An 18,164-nucleotide genomic window follows, 5' to 3' on the forward strand; every position below is an offset into this window, starting at 1 on the left:
GTCAAAAACAGAGCAGAATAAATGATTGCGTCATGTGTTATTCAAGTCTTCTCTGGCCGTCTCATAACCTTTTTGTCAGATTTTCCAAAGCCTTATTCACATCACGAGAGGAACTGCTAAATGTATTCCTCTTCACAACCGGCGTCTGGGATAAATGGCTGCCAGATATCATTTTCACATTTTTCCACACATTCTTCCCCTACTGTTTCGATTTTTCCACAAACAGCCTCCCAAATTTCAACTTGAGTTTCTTCTTGCACACACTTTGGGATGGTTGTTTGGAGAACAATTACCAGAAAAAGTGATTGGTCTGTAAAGGCGATACATATTAGAAAAGCTGGACGTAATATAAAGAGTTTCATACTTTATTTTTGCTTTTTTGTGATGTAATATTCACGTTCTTTGTTGCACCTTCTCGGTTAGTAAACAGCAGTTTTTGGATGACACTACCCCAGACATTCATAATGATGACACCTTTAATTTATATGACGACCTGACCGCTGTTTGCTGAAGAAGCCTCCCCTCCTCCCTCTCTGTCTCTCCATCTACCCCTCTCTCTCTCTCTCTCTCCACCCCCTCTCTCCTTCTTTCCCTCTGTGTTTTTCTCCAGAGACCTCCAGTTTTTGAACACCACACTGTTCTTACCTTCTGGCCCTCAACCCAACGCACACAAAGAGAGAGAACCACAGGTAAGCATGCTTGTGGAGGCATGAATTTGTTATTTACTGTTTGATTATTACTCTTTATTTTTGCTTTCCGGATGGGATTGTCAGATTTCACAGCTATGGGCAGTGGCTAGTGCTGGTACGGAGAAGGCAAAAATAACCAATGCATGGAACAAAAATTAAGTGGTTGAAGTCGATTTGCATATTGTTTCAGGGAAACAGTGTATTTGCCTAGATCCTAAATGTTTATACAGATCTGCAGTACATTTTTAGGACTGTTTCGGTGTCTTTAGACGTTGGAAAACAATCTGTTGCACTTGGATCCATTTCTATCTGCATTTTTTATGTGTCTGGATTTAATTATTCTAGTTCAGCAATGTCTGCAGGGCTGATGTTGTACAAACATAATACTGAACTAGTTATATGTCTGGTTTTAGTTCATTGTCCTGTGGGTTTGCTTCATTGGATGAAAACCACTTTATTTAGTATTTCATACAGAAAACACATGTAGAAAACCGGTGTAACATTTTGCATTTATATAAATGTTGTGCACTCCAGGAACATCTGTGTTGCATCATTGCTCCAATTGCCAGTTTATGTTGAAATGTATCAAGTCGAAAGATGAAGTGGTGCTGGGAGCAATTCAGTTTGGTTCAAGCTGCAGCTGTAATGATTTGGCTCGACACAGAATATTGATTTAAGGAATTTAGGACCCATTGGTCAACATGGGTTGACTTGAACTCTTTTTTAGGGGGGATAATATGCTTCATAGTTCTTTCATCCTTCAACCCATTATGCCCCCTGAAATCTTACAATGGGGCTCCAACAAACAAATCCATTTATGTCTTATTTCTCTTGCTAACATTGGGTTGGTCTTGACCCCTATAACCTTTGCATCGTATTCCCTGCTTCCCCCTCCCTTCTTTCTTTTGGCTCCCCAGAAGTTATGTTTCCTCTCCGAGCATCCCTCATGGCCGTATTGGTCAGCATGGCCCTGTGCCAGTATGATGACTACGACTACCAGCCTCAGTCCATGCTAGGACCCTCAGGGCCCAACTGTGATCGAGAATGCGAATGCCCAATCAACTTCCCCAGCGCCATGTATTGTGACAACCGCAAGCTCAAGTTTGTTCCCATAGTCCCAACAGGGATCAAGTACCTGTACCTCCAGAACAACGAGATAGAAGAAATCAAGGCAGGGGTGTTTGATAATGTTACTGATGGACTTCGCTGGCTGGTACTTGACAACAACCTGATTGCCAATGCTAGGATAGCAAAGGGCACAATCGACAAGCTCACAGCCCTGGAGAAGCTCTTCTTCAGCAACAATGAACTGACAGAGCCAGTCATCCCCCCCTCAAAGTCCCTCGATGAGCTGAAGATGATGCACAACAAGCTATCCAAGTTCCCCTCTGGACTCTTGAGTGACAAGGAGAACCTGACTTCCATTGACCTTCAACACAATAAGCTAACTTCCGATGCCATCGGGGGGGCATTCAAAGGGTCGAAGAAGCTGCTGTCCCTGGATGTGAGCCACAACAAGCTGAAGAAGCTGCCAGCTGGAGTCCCTGGTTCACTGGAAATCCTCTATGCTGACAACAACGACATTGACAGTGTCGGTGCAGGATACCTGAGCAAGCTGCCCTCGCTGCGGTACCTGAGGATCTCCCACAACAAGCTGGTGGACTCGGGGATCCCTGCTGGAGTGTTTAATGTGACATCATTGCTGGAGCTGGACCTGTCCTTCAACAGACTGCAGTCCATCCCCGAGATCAACGAGCAGCTGGAGCAACTCTATCTCCAGGCCAACGAGATCAACAGTGAGTGTCAATTGGCCAATCTTTTTCTCTTGATGTCTTTTTGTTAATGTTATGTCCACAATTAATTTGCCTTACCAACCCACACAAATGACAAAAGTGCTTACTTTTTTTGAATAATTTGAATTCTGCATTGTTTACATCCATGGTTCTTTGCCAATACCGCACAAAGAAACATAGCGATGCACCTGCATAAGATAGTCAAGAAGACTGGCTAGCAACCATGGATGTAAACAATGCTTTCATATTATTCTAGCAGAATAATATGAAACCAAAGGAATGTGTTTTGCATGTGTCCTCGTACTATTGGTCAAAAACTCCACAGGGTACCTTTAACCCCCAGTATAAAGGGGTTGAAGGGTACATAATAACTTTTTTGTATTTTTTATTCTGCCAACTTCCATAACGTTCTCTCCCCTTTTGATTCTCTGTAGAGTTTGACCTGGCCAGTTTCTGCAAGCTCGTCACACCCACCAACTTTTCTCACCTGAAGCATCTGCGTCTGGACGCCAACCAAATCGCACACAGCAACATGCCCCCTGACTACTCCACCTGCCTGCGCCAAGCTTCAGATATCATGTTTGAGTAAGGACCTCCCTCAAATCAAAAACCTTGCCATGACCCCCTTCTCCACTACCACGAAAAAGCTCAACCCAATGCCTTCTGGGTTTGAATGGTGTAATATCCCTCCTGTCATGGGTACTCACTATGTACTTATATGTCCTTGCATATAAGTATTGTGCAAATCTGAGTTACTGTTATGACATCTTCATCAATTAAATATAGATCTTGAATGAATCAGGAGCTGGGCAAATTTGATATACATTAGATGAAAAGACAAGCTACAACTTATCTTGCCCAACATGCAATCAGATGTTAAATGAATCAGGCGTCAAACAAGTGTTTTTAAATATTTGGCTCTAAATACGAATGAATATTCTCATTGTTCAAATAAACATGAAGGCGAAAAAAGAGAGGGAAGAAATGTATAAAATATGAAGACCAAAATATCTGTGAATAAAAACGTATTCACATGATTTGATAGAAAACACACACTTTAAACATTCCAAACTTGTATTTGATGATACTGAAGAAAGACAATGGAGTAAACAAAGCCTCCAGTGTCTCAATTCAGCTGTCAAGCGTCATTTTGTTGTCTGTCTTGTATGTTCCAATGTTTTGCATGTATAATAAAAGGTGGGTTCAATAGCTAATCCATTGCTGTGCAAAGGACCAGCAAATAAGGACTGCATACTCAGATTTCAGTTTATAATGTCTAATGTAAGAAATTATGAACAAATGTAAAATAGCAGTTACATAGAAGTCACATTCTTCAACATCCTGAATGAATCAAAGTGGTTTTAAGAAAAATACCAATGTTATTTACTTGTATTATGCCTTCTAAACATAAACCCAACTGAGAAATGTCCTTTTTAACTGGAAATAACTCCTTTAATTATAATTTTACATCAATCTAAACTGTTTCTGATGTACTTGGTGTTAAAGAGTTGAATAAATGGCACTGATTAAAAGACATTGGTAGTGACCTTGAAACAACTTTTTTTCTGCTCAGCTAGACCTTGAGATGATGGATATTCTTTCCAAGAAATCACGTGAAATGGATTGTTTACCTTACCTAAATCCTAGCTATCAACATAAATGTGCATCACTGATTTGTATTCATTTGCATTATTTGCATGCAAGCAATGGTACCATTCTTTCATAATAAACTACAGCTTTTGCAGTTGAGGTGCTGTCATTGTTACGTTGTTGTTCACTATGTTTGATATATGCTTCTTGCCAGTACAAAGTCAACTTGGCATCAGTGTCATGTTGATTTAAGTAATGTTACTAGAATATCACATTTTGTTTAGGTCAATTTTCATTTTATCGTGATTTCTTTTTGTGGCCTTTGACTCAGTAACTGCTCTTGGATTTGCTGTGAGGAAACCAAAAACAGTTGAATAAACTATGTTTCCAACATATTTGTATGATATTGCTTTTTAAGCCTGCTGTAATTAATTTCGAGCATGTATGGAAACAAATTGATGAAACCATCTTATTTGATTCAGTGGCAGTGTAATTAGCTTTAATGACGGCCTTTATGGTATTTATATCTTTTTTGCAGAAAATTTAATTTGTGTACCACTTTCAACAAGGCATGCTTTATAAAGGTTTTTATAGATAATGGTTTATTAGCTGTTGGTAAATTCTATAATAATTATTTATAGATAAGTAATATAGGCAACTTAGAGGTTAGACAAAAAAATCTATTTGGCTGGTGTAATAAATCCATTAGTTACAAAGTATGAAGTGTTTATAATCTGTGCCTAAATTATATGCTTTAAGGAATAAGATGGAGCCAAGTAAACAGAGTTACAATCTAGAGTCAGTCTTGGCTACAGAAATAATACAGGCGATCTCATGAAAAGGTTTATGAATAGCATGATATTTCTGACATTTACGCGGGTCATTATAATGCATTTTTAGGCATTTTACATGTCACTTCACTGCATGTCGATACCACAAAATGGATGCAAAAACATCAGCAGTTAAGTTTAGGTAATAAAAAAAACCTTATTTAGGATGAAGAAAAACATCATTGTTGGGCTAAAAATGAGTACGTAAAAAATACATTCAGAAACAACGTGAAAGAAAAAAGTTCACAAATGACAATGATGTAATTAGACAACACATCAACAATAGATAATGACATCGGTCTTTAACACAGGTCTCCTGGCCGTCCTGCCTGACGTCCTGCTACTTAGTCAAAACGTAGTATATTCACGCAGTTGTGTTTGCATTGCAGTCATTACAAACTACAAGCTGTACAAATGACACGCAAAAATCAAGAAAAGGCGTTCCTATTGCACACAGAATTTCTTACAAATTGTCTTGTCATTCATACGCCACTTGGTGAGAGTGGGAGTGTGCTGTAATTTTTTTTGCAGCTAGTTTCTGTCTTTCAGGCCTAAATCTTTGGGATGAGGTTATAACATTTGCTATGATTTACAAAAGGGAAAATATTTTTTTAGTTTTCCAAGGCCTGTTGGTGTGTTTCAGCTAAACTGTTTACACTCATGGCCCAACTGTTTTCAAAGAGCCGAACCTTGTGGACTTAATCTTTTTTTTTTTCTCCAGATTTCACTTTGTGTTTCTCAAGTCATTAGTTTACAGTATTAACTCTACATAGAGTACCTACAATCTATGTTCTATCCTACGTTGCAATGTAGCTCCAGAGTGAAACAAAAAAAAACTGATGGTCCTGGAGGGATGCAGGGGTTGCAGGGTTATGAACAATTCTGCAGATTTAAGATATTTTCTCTGTAAATCTACCCTTCCAACTGTCTCAGACAGAAACCACAAACACCCCATGGTGATTTCAAAGTACTTTGTATTTTTCAGTTAAGCTTCCCTGTGGAGCTTCAAAACAAACAGTGAACATTGCCTTAAGAGAGGGTGTCCTAGCATACTGTTTTCAATTAGATACAGGCTCTCTTGTGATAAATGTTATCATTCCTCTAAAACCATATGTCTAAAGATCTCTTTACTGAACTATATTTAGGAAAACGATTCATGCAGGTTAAAAAAAAAAAGCTTGTTTAGGCTATTTTCCTGCAGAGGAAACCATAGCTTAACATTTTTCTACAGTTTTGCATCTCAAAAACTAAATACGGAGGAATACGAACTCTAGAGATTTCAACTCAGGTTTTTGGCCCTTTCGTGGTTGTGAAGTGCTTTTCTTATGAGTTCTATATGAGTCTGAGAAATGTGTTTCATTGTGTGCCAGAGGGAAATAAAACTTCAAAAAACAGCACACTTTTAGTTTCTGCACCATCTTTTAAAAGGGTACCATCCAATTTCCCAGTCATTTTTTCTTTTTTTAATATATAAGGAATTATATGATGTTGGTGTTGAATATTTTTGGTGCAAGTCTTTTTTTTTATTTGCAAGAGCACATTAACAGATGTAACAGTTGAAACAAATCTACAATTCAGTCATATATGGTGAATTACAGATTGAGTGTGTTTAACTGCAGTTCAAACACGCTATTGTGTGTTGTACTATTAGTATAGTACAACAGTATAGTATATATTGGTATAGTATAAATAGCCACTGCTGGAACACATTGAAATTAACCTAATTGAGTCTTTTTTTGTTGATGTATGCACAAAGCTATAAAAGTCTGCTTTTCATCATCAGTGCAAGTGTTTCAAAGAGTATCAGTGTCTGTAACATCTGGAGGCCACAGCAGACTATTCTCGATTTTAGATTTGAAAAAAGTTCTGGTCTTTCTTCCACTTTATGTAGTAAAAGACAAGACAGACAACTGTCCTTACTGAACTGACAGAGAAACCCTGTTAAATCTTCTAAAGTGTTCCTTGTGAGATATTAATGCACTGACACTGTGGATAATAAAGCAGGAGCAATGATTCATAATCCCTCTCTTTGGGTGTATTACTTGACATTAACTTGTCACTTCTTTTTAAAGTATCAATAGCGCCTTTGCAAAGCTCTGCACTAACTGTAAGAACACCACTAATCCTGGCTGATGTTCACCATATGTGCTGGAACCACTTGTTTGAGTATTAGACCAGAGTTCCTTGTTAAAGCAGACACTATTTAAAGATGGTAGGTCAGTTGACTAGGTTTGTGGGATTTGTAGTTTTTATATAAATGACTTCCAGATGTCCCATTTGATTCCTGATAGGTGTTTGTAAGTACAAACAGCTGTAAAGTTGAGGTTTACTTCAAATTTGACCCACTCTTGTGAATGAAAGTCAGTAGTCATCTGTCTTGGAGTTGCTGGGAGGTATCAATGTCATCATCTATCATCTAATATAAGTCAGCGGGTAAAAATATTAGCCGTCTGCTCGCTGCCAGGACCATTATAACATGCTGGATGTTTGCTTTAACAGCTGTTAGCACATTTCACATGTTTTTATACGGTCATTTGTACCGATTCCCAATCTAGGACAATTTCCTCCTCTTCCTCCTGAGTCGCCCTTATTTAAATCCTGCGCGGAGCTCCTGCTGCCCATGTCTAGACAATAAAGTCCTTTTATAAAGCTGTAAGCTTCACATCCTGCTGCTTGAGATGGTGAGTAGAAGTATAATCAGCTGTTGCAGCCTGGCATCCCAACTCCAAAGATCGTTCTTCAGTCTAGACCATCCCAAGCTCTCATCTCTTTATGTCTGTTGTTATTCATATTCTGTGTCCATCCATCGTCACCCTAATCTCTAGCGTCTAACTTTTCTCTACAGATTTTGCTCAACCGACACTTTGCAGTTCTCTCCTACTTGTTTGATATTTCCCTTCCCTCTTTTATTGCAAGCTCTCTATCCATCTCTTGTACATTTCCTGTTTTCTCACAATTCTCCCCAAAAGTGTTGACATGAGATCCAGATGTCCCATCTGTGGCATTAACTATACATGCACACGGCTCGGCATAGAAAGAAGGTGGGAATATTGGGTGGGGTGACAGAAGGCATTAACATAATCCATCTTCCAAGGCTGTTCTTTGGGTGTAGTGAAAGTAACCTTGTGTCCTGCTCTTGACAAATAAGATAAATTTTTTTCAACATGAATAAATTCAAACATTTGTGGAGCAGAAACAACAGCTTAAGAGTTTCTCACCTACAGCTGGAGAGATGGTGTTGAGATGACGTAGTGGAAACTTTGACGCCACCAGCCCAAAGAGGATTGTTTGCATATAACATCACTGTAAAAGGACCTGCTTTAAAAAAGTGTATAATTGTTTTTTGGAGCGTCACAAACACCCACAATTACTAATTTGTGCCGTTAACAGTAACAAGCGCACATGCATAAGGATCCAACATAAAACATTTGCAGAAGAAAAAAGAGAAACTACCTGAAGTTTTTAGTATTAGTCAATAGATTGGATACTTCTTACCCACCCATATATATATGACAACAAGAATATGAGTCTATAGATAAGGCTAGCCTGCTACTGACAGACCCTAGAGCAACACAGAAAAACAGCAGTACATTTGCATATCAAATACAAAGGAAACTCTAGAAAAACAGCAGAGTAAGCAGGTATTCTTAATTGATATATTGATGTGCACACATGCAGTTTGATTTATAGCTCTTTGCTTTAGATCTTTGGATACATATCAGTAAGCATTAAACTAAAAATGCACACTAATAAATGCACAGCGCCAAATTTCCTGGAATTACCATTTCCCATGATATCTTACGGGTGAGACACTCTGAAACTAATAAAGTTGAACTTTTACTTCCAAATTAGTAGTAATCTTTAATAGTCGTCTGGGGCTCTTGTTACACCACAGTAGAAGGTTTTGTATTGTGAAGCTGTTTCTGGCAATGACGAGTTATAAAAAATTCTCTACAGTGACGTAAGTGAGTAATTATCCATGACGGACTAAATGGGTACGAATACAAAAAGAATACTTGAGTTGTAAACAAAAAAAAGGGACATTTTCCTCGAAAAAGTTGGGTGTGAATGTCTGAAAGCAAACTCCTCTAAACTACTCTGTGACATCACATGACAGCCTAGTATACACCCAAAGGCCTGTGAGATGAAAAGAGCCATAAAATGGCTTTGCACCCATCCCCCATAGTAATGGGTAAAGAGCGTATCCCCCTTTGTAGATCAAATGGTTAAGTTGGGTGGCGTGACAGCAGTATCACACTGATGACTTCAATTTCTACCCCCCCAAAAAAATGACAAAACAAAAAGAGGCGGAAAGAACTGCTGGGCTGGCACAAAAGTAGGCAACACGAACTCTGAAAGGACTTCCCAACTCACGCACAATCGTCCTCCAACCAACAACACATGCTCCATCCTCTCAGTGTTCAAGGTGCAGCCTTTGGGGAATCAGAACCAACAACATTACAACAGTGACACTGTGGAAAATCATTAGAGCAATTCATTGGAGAAGCAGAACCAAACCACACCTGGCTGCACGCAGACCACTCACACCAGTCGCAGGACCAGGTAAAGATGATCTTATCTTCCTTTAGTAATACATCTGTTTTGAGAGAGGAGGAGTGAAAGGCTTGGACAGTGCATTTTTCAGATGGTTTACATTAGATTGGATTGATCTTTACCTTTGATGTGGTGCACCTTGCAAGCCTATGTTTCTGAACTTGAAGGTATTAAGCAAAAGAGGTGAAGTAAATTACGCTAGGCTTTGAAAGTGTTTTTATGTAAATGTCTTAGTTAATACATGCAGTTTTCTTTCAGTCTCACTTTATTTTATGAATTAAGACGCTTCAGTCAGGATCAAGATTGGTTGATTGGTTTATTGATTGATTGATTGATTGATTGATTGATTGATTGATTGATTGATTGATTGATTGATTGATTGATTGATTGATTGATTGATTTACAATCATGGAAATGAAGGAACTAAGAAAAATCAATCGTGGCTGTTCAAAGTTTGCAAATGACACACATCTTGGAAAGTTACATATACTTCAAAACCTGTTTTTTTCAACATAATGATCATCCATAAACATAGTTATTTTTTCAGCTCTGGATGCAGTAAGCCATGCAAACTCTTCCAAATGCTTCGAAGTCATGAAGTGGATTTCAACAAAGCCATCAACTGGAGCAGATCCCACAAAACCCATGCTGTGCAAAATACAATCCGTTGTATAATTAACATAGCTGGCTCTGACACAAAGCCCCTGGCAGGAAATGAGCATTATCATATTCCTCTGCATGTGTTTCTCCTTAGTCTGTCAGCGAGATTGAAGCCAACATTTGTTTTCAGTAATATATGTTCCTTTTTGCAGAGATATGTGAAGCCCTGAATCATCATTTTCAACAGTTGGACCATTCAACACACATAATTAATGACTATTAATGAGACTGAAAGGGTAAACCATCTACTGTGTGTGCAAGTCAGTAATAGTTCCGTTCAAATCACACTCAGTTTAATTTAAATCAAATAAAAACAAAGAGTCATTGACACCTCGTTAAATGTATTTTGAAATGTTGACATTTCTGTTACCTTAAATAGGTTGCTTTATAACAGACTTCACGCCAAGTTACTGTATTTGTCAGTAGCCTCTGCAGCCTAACAGCAAACTGCATCATGCAGAGAGACATGCAAAGTCAATTGTCTTCTTTAATTTACAATGAGCTCAAAGAACATATTGGATTATGGCATGCAAAGACGTGAAGTCCCAAGGCTTGTTTATATAGTACGCAAATTTGTGTGCAAACACATGTCCATCCATCTAGAAGGCAATTCGTCTTTGAAGTACAATTCCTTTAAATCTGCTCAGGGCTAACGTCTGGATGTGTAACTGATCATACAAGATTACATCACCGTTAACAAACGCACCTTGGCAAACAGAGGAGGAGCTCTGATGGGATTGCATGGCTGATCATGGATAAGTGTTGCCCCTATCCTCACACAACTCAGCTGGGATAATCCTGCTGCATTCAAGCCTTTGCCGTCATCATTGGAAATTAGCGCAACCTCACGCTGGCATGTTGAAAGGTCACCAATCCTGATGCTGGCTAGCTTGTACAAATAACAATTTGCCTGGCCAGCGTGCAGTCAAATCCGCCAAGGTTAAGCCTGACCTCCCTCCCTGAACACCCTCACCTCTCATGTGTGCACACGTTTTGCTCTTAAGTACTGTGCTGGATGATTTAGCAGTAAGGCCTGAGCAACGTGCCTTCCCTACTAGCATTCTAACTGAGATATTTACCAAAATACTAATAATTTAACATTTAAAAGAAATACATTCAGTATCTAATGAGATGTAATGTCCACATCAAATAGTCTATCTGTTTGACATAAGGCAGGATGGTCAATGTATGAATTTGACCCAATATCTATCGGACCAAGGTCACATCTTCCAAAGTAAAAATAGGTTAATTTTGGTGATCATGTGTTCACATTCCTGGTAAACAGGCCTGATGGGCTCTTGCACGCCATGGACAGCAGGAGCATCAAATTAGCGCAAAGGTCGCCAAAGGATACTAAGGGATTTGTGAATTGAGTTAAAAAAAATCATGCCAACGAAAGGAGGACAGGTTGTACATGTGGACAAAACAGGTAGGCTTGTATTAGCCTGTTTGTAAGTGGGTCATGTCTCAAGTACTAAAAAGGCTTAGCACAATATACACCAACATGTGATTATGACCTTTGATCCTGAGAGAATTTCATTGGCCAAGAGAAGCTTTGGCGTCATCATGAGTGACAGGTTGGCCCAGGTTGAATGAAAAAACTAGCAGTACAAATACAGGGAAGAGAGAGGTATAGCCATCATTTGGGACTACGCTTGATAACTTGCGGAGGAAGGACAAAGGCGAGAAGGAGCTTCAAGGTAAACTGGGTTTCTGGAAGGCAGAGACATTGATACGGCTTGATGACAGGGTTGGTGGTTCGTAGATGTTTGTCCTGCAACAAGTGATTGGGTTTTACCTTTACGAAAAAGCATGGATCACGCTTTTTGCATTTGCGCTACATCTGGTATCCCAAAGCTGGGTTAAGAAGCTTTGACCGCTGTACAGAAAGAAAGAGCACATCTCTCAAAACAGGTGTGGCGGCTTTGTCTTTGATGCTCATGCTCATCGATGGAAAAGCCTACCCAAAATGAGTTCCAGGCAAAAATGGAGCACATCAAGAATTTAAACGAGCACCAGATGGAAGCTGAGGAGAATCAAGTAGAAGCTGAGGAGATGGGTGGATGAAAGACGATATAGCTGACTTCATATTTTGTTCATTTCACCTCTCATTTTTGCTTTTGCAATGGTATGTTACATAGTATGTAGCGTATCCTACCTTTTGGATCTGACTTTACCCCTGTGAGTGCCTAGTACCAGGCCATCTGCCGTTTACCTCAGCTGCCATCGCTATCATGGGGAGGAATTCGGTTCTTGTGAAGTGAATGTTTGCATGTGTGTTCATTTGCATGGGTCATTGTATCAGCTGTACAAACCAAAGCAAGTGGACTTAGAAATGCGTGGCCATATGTGTTGCAATCAAAAAGCCTTTTAAACAGAGTGCATCTTGCAATTGACCTGCAAAGTCTTCAAGTTTGAGCTTCAAGATTGTCCTAATACAATTAAAGTTGACCTGCATCCTGTCTTTGGAGCTTTACGTGTCATAGGCAGGCAAAGGAAAAAATAATTGACCCAGAAAGAGCAGGTTACCCTCAGCTGCCATTGAGATTTAATGTAAATGACCTCATTGGTAGAGTAGGCAACATACGCTGGTGGCTAATGTGGGCCAGGGTTTTAACGAGTGTGCATTTTGTGAACGCTTAGTCAGCTGATGCCTTCGTATTTGATGCTAGCTACATGATTTGCAGGATTTAAAGCGTGTGTATTTTAGATTTATTGGTTAGTATCAAAGGCCTAACCAAGACTATTATTAATCTAGATCATGAAACAGACACAGGATCTTAAGCAAACAATTGTATCGGTCATTGGAGACAGTATGATCTCAATTCTTTAAAGTCCCCAATCCTCCGCAAATTATCGATCCTCTTTTGTGTAACACTGTGGCAGATAACACTGGCTACTATAATATTGTTTTGTCTCCATTTCCATCATAGGTTGGGCATCGAAATGGCACTTCTCCTGAGCTTTCTCTGCTTGTGCCTGGTTGGGCAAGTTCTCGGCCAGGATATGCCCTATGAGGAATATATGGCCCAGATCCAAGCCTGCCCTAAAGAGTGTCGTTGCCCCGCTAACTTCCCTCGTGCTGTCTACTGTGACAATAAAGGCCTGAAGAGCATCCCCAACATCCCTCCACACACATGGTATCTCTACCTACAGAACAATCTAATCGAAGTCCTGTCCGCAAATGCCCTGCGTAACGCTACGCAGCTGCGCTGGTTGAACCTAAACCGCAACAGAATCGATAGTAAGGGAGTAGAAGAAGGTGTCCTACGTTCAATGTCCCACCTGGCACACCTTTACATGGATGAGAATCTCTTGTCCGCTGTGCCATCTCCCCTGCCAGTCAGCCTCGAGCATCTACGTCTCTCTCGCAATCGCATCTCCAACATCCCTTCTCGTGTCTTCCTTGGTCTGGACAAGCTTAACCTCTTGGACCTCCAAGGAAACAAGCTGATGGATGATGATGTGACTGAGGTGAGCCTGAAGGGTCTAAAAAACCTGGTACAGATCAATCTAGCCAAGAACCAGCTGAGCAGCATGCCTCTTGGCTTACCACCCACCACTACCCAGCTTTTCCTTGACGGCAACAACATTGAGAAGATCCCAGCCGGCTACTTCAAAGATTTGCCAAAAGTGGCATTTCTGAGGCTCAACCACAACAAGCTTGGGAGCAGTGGAGTTCCCAGAAATGTGTTCAATGTCTCCAGCATTTTGGACTTGCAGCTGTCCCACAACCAGCTGACCGAGGTTCCCCTCATTTCCTCAGGCCTTGAACAACTTCACCTTGACCACAACAATATCAAAAGTAAGTTTGACCTTTTCCCCAAAGCCCCTACTGCTTCCTTCTAGTTGTAGTGATTTATTTGTGCTGTAGATTCATAGTGTTTCTTTTATGTATCTATTGACTAGGATTATTTATCAGAGAGGTATCCAATAATGCTTTAGTAACTAATGTATTGCCTTTGTGTATTCACAGGTGTAAGTGGCGCCAACGTCTGTCCTGTTGCCGTCGACGCTGTGGATGACTCCGTCAACGAAAGTGTTCCTCGCCTGCGCTATCTCAGACTGGATGGCAATACGATTAAGCCACCAATTCCCAGAGATGTCATTCTGTGCTTTCGTCTCCTGACGTCCATTGTCATCTAAAGAAAAGAAATCATTGGCTTATTGTGGGCGATTGCTAATTTCCCTCAACTGATGATTATCTGTGGATCTGAACTGTTGACATGAGTAAATTTGCATATTTGTGAAGTTTAAATATTTGACACTAGTTGGAATCAACTTGTTTCATTGCTGTGACTTCGGGAAAAGTTCCTTTCAATTCCAGAAAACATTGATTTTGTTTCAGTAAAGTTTGAATAACATCTAAAAGAAAGTAAAAACTTGACTGGCAGGTCGGAAGATGTATTGATGCTGCAATCTGTTGACCACTAGTAGTGCCTTATGTTGGTGTAAACATTTGCATTCAGAATAAAAATTGGATTAGAATTTAGCATGACAGTGATTTTGACAGAAGATAAAAATGGGTTAATGACATGATGAGGACTTATTGTCATAATGCGTCTTTGAGCAGGAGGCAAAGCTTATGAATGTGAAGGCAAAAATATTCCTTTTCATTTTTTTCTTTTCTTTCATGAAAATCTTTGTTTTATACTTGTAGGGTGAAAGCAACAATAGTTCTGTGTTCTAGGTTTGTTGTCTTTATTATTTTAGAACATGACTCTATTCTGAAAATATTTACCGTGGGTAATTTATTTTTATTTAATATAGTAGAAAAAGAAGAATATCAAGGATATCCATGGACAATGTTCCTTAATGTTTTGTTATCAAAATAAATTTGATGACTCTTTTTTTTAAATGCCAACATACTTTTTAATTATTACAATTTTTCTGACTAAACTGCCCAAGAGATTTCATTTGAATTTTCTTAAATTTAAATAAAACATCTGAAGATGAGCATATGCTCCTGTGAAATTTTGTCATTTTTTTACAACTCCATCATTAAGATTTTAATGCAACTTAAATGTAAATGAGCGTATACAAATAATAATTCTACAATTTCCTCCAAATGTTGTCCAGAATGTATTGAATAATAACTTTAGGGAACTAATCTTGTCATTAGAAAATCAACATTCAGTAGATCAACATCCAGATAAACGAATCTAACAAGCAACAGGAAAATTCCATTAGTTATGAAATTCCATTACTGTGAAATTGCATGCACGGATCAGTACTTCCTACTCCCTATCATTTCTTCCTCTGCCCAAACATTTGAAGGCTCAATATAGAGCTGGGTAATATGGTCCAAAAATGTAAAGAGTCATCCTTTCCATTTATTTCCTGGGGAAATAAATGGAAAGGATGACTCTTGTGATTTAAGACAGCTAATTGTCCCAGCTCTCATCTGTGTTACTTTTTGACAAAAAAATAACTCTATTTACTTTATCTCACTCACAGTTACTATATAAATTCCTTGACAGAGAGTGGACCAACTCTGCAGGACTTCTGAGGCTCTTTACAATAAACTGTGTCATACACTGTGCACTAATCATTGTCTCAAGATATTTTGGGCATTCAATCATTTGCCTTTTGAGAATGCTTAGCAGAAGAAAAGCCCTGAATATAAATCCCAGCCTGTATGGCAGGTGCAGAAGGATTTCTGGCATTCCAGCGAGGTCCTTTTCCCCTCACTCATCAAAAGGTCTTGAGTTACCATGGGAGTGAGAGAGAGGGGTGGGCAGGTTGAGACAAAATTGTGGCCAAATAAAGCTGACAGAGTAAAGCTAGCCAGTAGCATCCTGTGAATGCATGTCCTATTTTATTCAACTCAAACAATGCACATTAAAGACAGCCTATGAGTGTATGTAGAGCCTCTTTGAACGCACACCCACACTGGTACAGAACTGAAAAGGAAAACCACTTCGGCTCTGGTCTCATCAGTCATGTTATAGTATCCCACGACTGATCTCAAATCTGTAGTTAAGGCAGGACGTTAAGCGAGCGACAGTGCAAAGAGAAAGCAGCTTCAACCAAGAGGGAGGGCAGCGGCCTTCCTCCGAGAGGGGACTTCCTCTCAGCACCATGCTAACAGGGGCTTCTCACAGAGGTCCCATTGTGAACAAGGGCCCCGTAGATCCCCCCCAATACATGAAAGCAACACATGCCAGAGTTTCACTTCAGGAAAACGCAGACAAATATTTCAGTCTGATTGAGCCAAACTCTTAGAAAAATAAAGGATACTCTTGTAAGGGGATAAAAAGGTATTATGCCATTGGGGGTCCTTTGCTCTCTCTTTCTCTCTGTGTCTGGTGTCTGTATATATGTATATGTATATATATATATATATATATATATATATATATATATATATATATATATATATATATATATATATATATATGTGTGTGTGTGGTATTTGAGATGGTCGTGCATGTGGGTGTACGGTGTGGGGTGGGTGCACCTCCACTGACCAAACGCAATGCGCTCTGGTCCAATCAGTCTCAGTGCCTACCTTCACACATAAGCGACAGGGCACTCAGGTCTGCCAGAGCGCACAGACCTACACATACACAAACACATTCGCGCACTTACACACACACACACACACACCTTTCACACAATTCACACACGCGCCCTCCCCTCTTCAAGGCACCCTGCGCGACCTCTCACCATTGGCCAAGTCCCGGAGCCCTCAGCATCTCCATCACGGCTGAAGGGACCATTCGGGAAAGCAGGAGACAGAGGTAAGCGTTCTCAGTTGCAATCTTCATGCCGGCTCAATGGCTCTGTAGTTCAGGGGATTAGAGGGCTCTGCTTTGCCCCTCCAAAAAACACTGTGATTCAGTAGTCACTTGGCCAATTGGTTTGGCGGTGCAGCAGCTTTATTTCCACTTAGGGATTTGCTTTGGTGACTGTAATGTGGATGTCTTTGTTGTCCTTTGGCAATCTTAATGGTTATGATTTGGTGGATGGTAGCTTTTTAAGCTTCAGTTGATGTGATTCAGGGGTGTGCGGAGTGTCTGACAGGTGTTTGTTTTTTTGCATTATCAATACTTTTGAAAGCGTTGTCATTACGGTCTTATTTTGCAGTTTTGACAGATTTTCTTTTAATGCAATATATAATCAAGCAAGCATGCATGAATTTTGCCTCAAGAGATTTATCGAGTCTTTAACTTTTTTAAAACATTTTTTGTATTAATATACCTCCCTCCAATTCCAAAGAGTGTGATCAGAATCTTATTTGTACTTCATTTTTATATTATATTCTGAATTGTGGTCATATAGAATTTGTGTTTCTTATTTACAATTTTGTTACCTGCTTGATTGAGGATGTTCAAGTTCCTTTAAACCTTTTTTTTGTGATGCAAATCTACCAATTTGTTGTGCAACCTGTAGTATAGGGAGGTCCGCCAAGTTTGCTTAAAGGTAAAGAAGGTAGAATCACTGGATATCAGGAATGCCCAACGCGAAGCCAAGCATAACACGGAGGTAGTCAGGAGGCTAGCCTCATACACAGTTCCCACACACTGTACACTGTGATGGCCTGTATAAGCACACCTCTGTCTCTAGTATAGTCCCTCTTTCAGTGTAACCACGCTGGATTTCATAGCCTCCTGACAGAAGGTTATTTCAGTGGGGATGCTCACTACTCTGCTCACCTTCTCTCAATAGAGTGCACTCAGTTTATGTTGGACGTTTCCAAGAGATAATGACGGGATTGATTTGCATAGTCTGTCTTTCCCTCTGATATCAACACAGATTTGATTCAGGATTTAAATAATCTGTGAAGATGTTGGTGGGTTGTTTTTTCTGTTTTATATATCTGTCCTCATCCCCAAAAATAGCAGCAGAGGTTTCTCAATTTTCTCTCTCTGAAAGATAGGTGTGTTAAGACAGACTGTGCATCTGTGAGAGGATGTGTCTCTTTCCAAGTGTGTGCTAGAATGTGTGTGCGTGTGCGTGTGCGTGTGTGTGTTTGTGTTTGTGTGTGTCTTTGAGCACCCTCACTGCTTGCTGAATGAAGCTTTTCCTTGCAGCAGTAACTCAGT

The 18,164-nt window shown here is 39.8% G+C and overlaps 2 protein-coding genes across 2 annotated transcripts; both read left to right on the forward strand.

Moving 5' to 3' along the window:
* Positions 1-581: 581 nt before the first annotated feature.
* lum (lumican) lies at positions 582-4,465 on the forward strand. The gene is made up of 3 exons (XM_054624726.1): positions 582-689; positions 1,607-2,485; positions 2,917-4,465. Exons 2-3 carry the CDS (start codon positions 1,612-1,614, stop codon positions 3,069-3,071), a joined length of 1,029 nt encoding a protein of 342 aa, XP_054480701.1. The 5' UTR covers positions 582-689; positions 1,607-1,611; the 3' UTR covers positions 3,072-4,465.
* A 4,190-nt stretch (positions 4,466-8,655) lies between these two features.
* Positions 8,656-14,262, forward strand: kera (keratocan). The gene is made up of 4 exons (XM_054625065.1): positions 8,656-8,706; positions 9,392-9,465; positions 13,050-13,921; positions 14,093-14,262. Exons 1-4 carry the CDS (start codon positions 8,656-8,658, stop codon positions 14,260-14,262), a joined length of 1,167 nt encoding a protein of 388 aa, XP_054481040.1.
* The last annotated feature ends 3,902 nt before the right edge of the window (positions 14,263-18,164 follow it).

Source organism: Anoplopoma fimbria, chromosome 23, assembly GCF_027596085.1.
Source record: "Anoplopoma fimbria isolate UVic2021 breed Golden Eagle Sablefish chromosome 23, Afim_UVic_2022, whole genome shotgun sequence".
NCBI lineage: Eukaryota > Metazoa > Chordata > Actinopteri > Perciformes > Anoplopomatidae > Anoplopoma > Anoplopoma fimbria.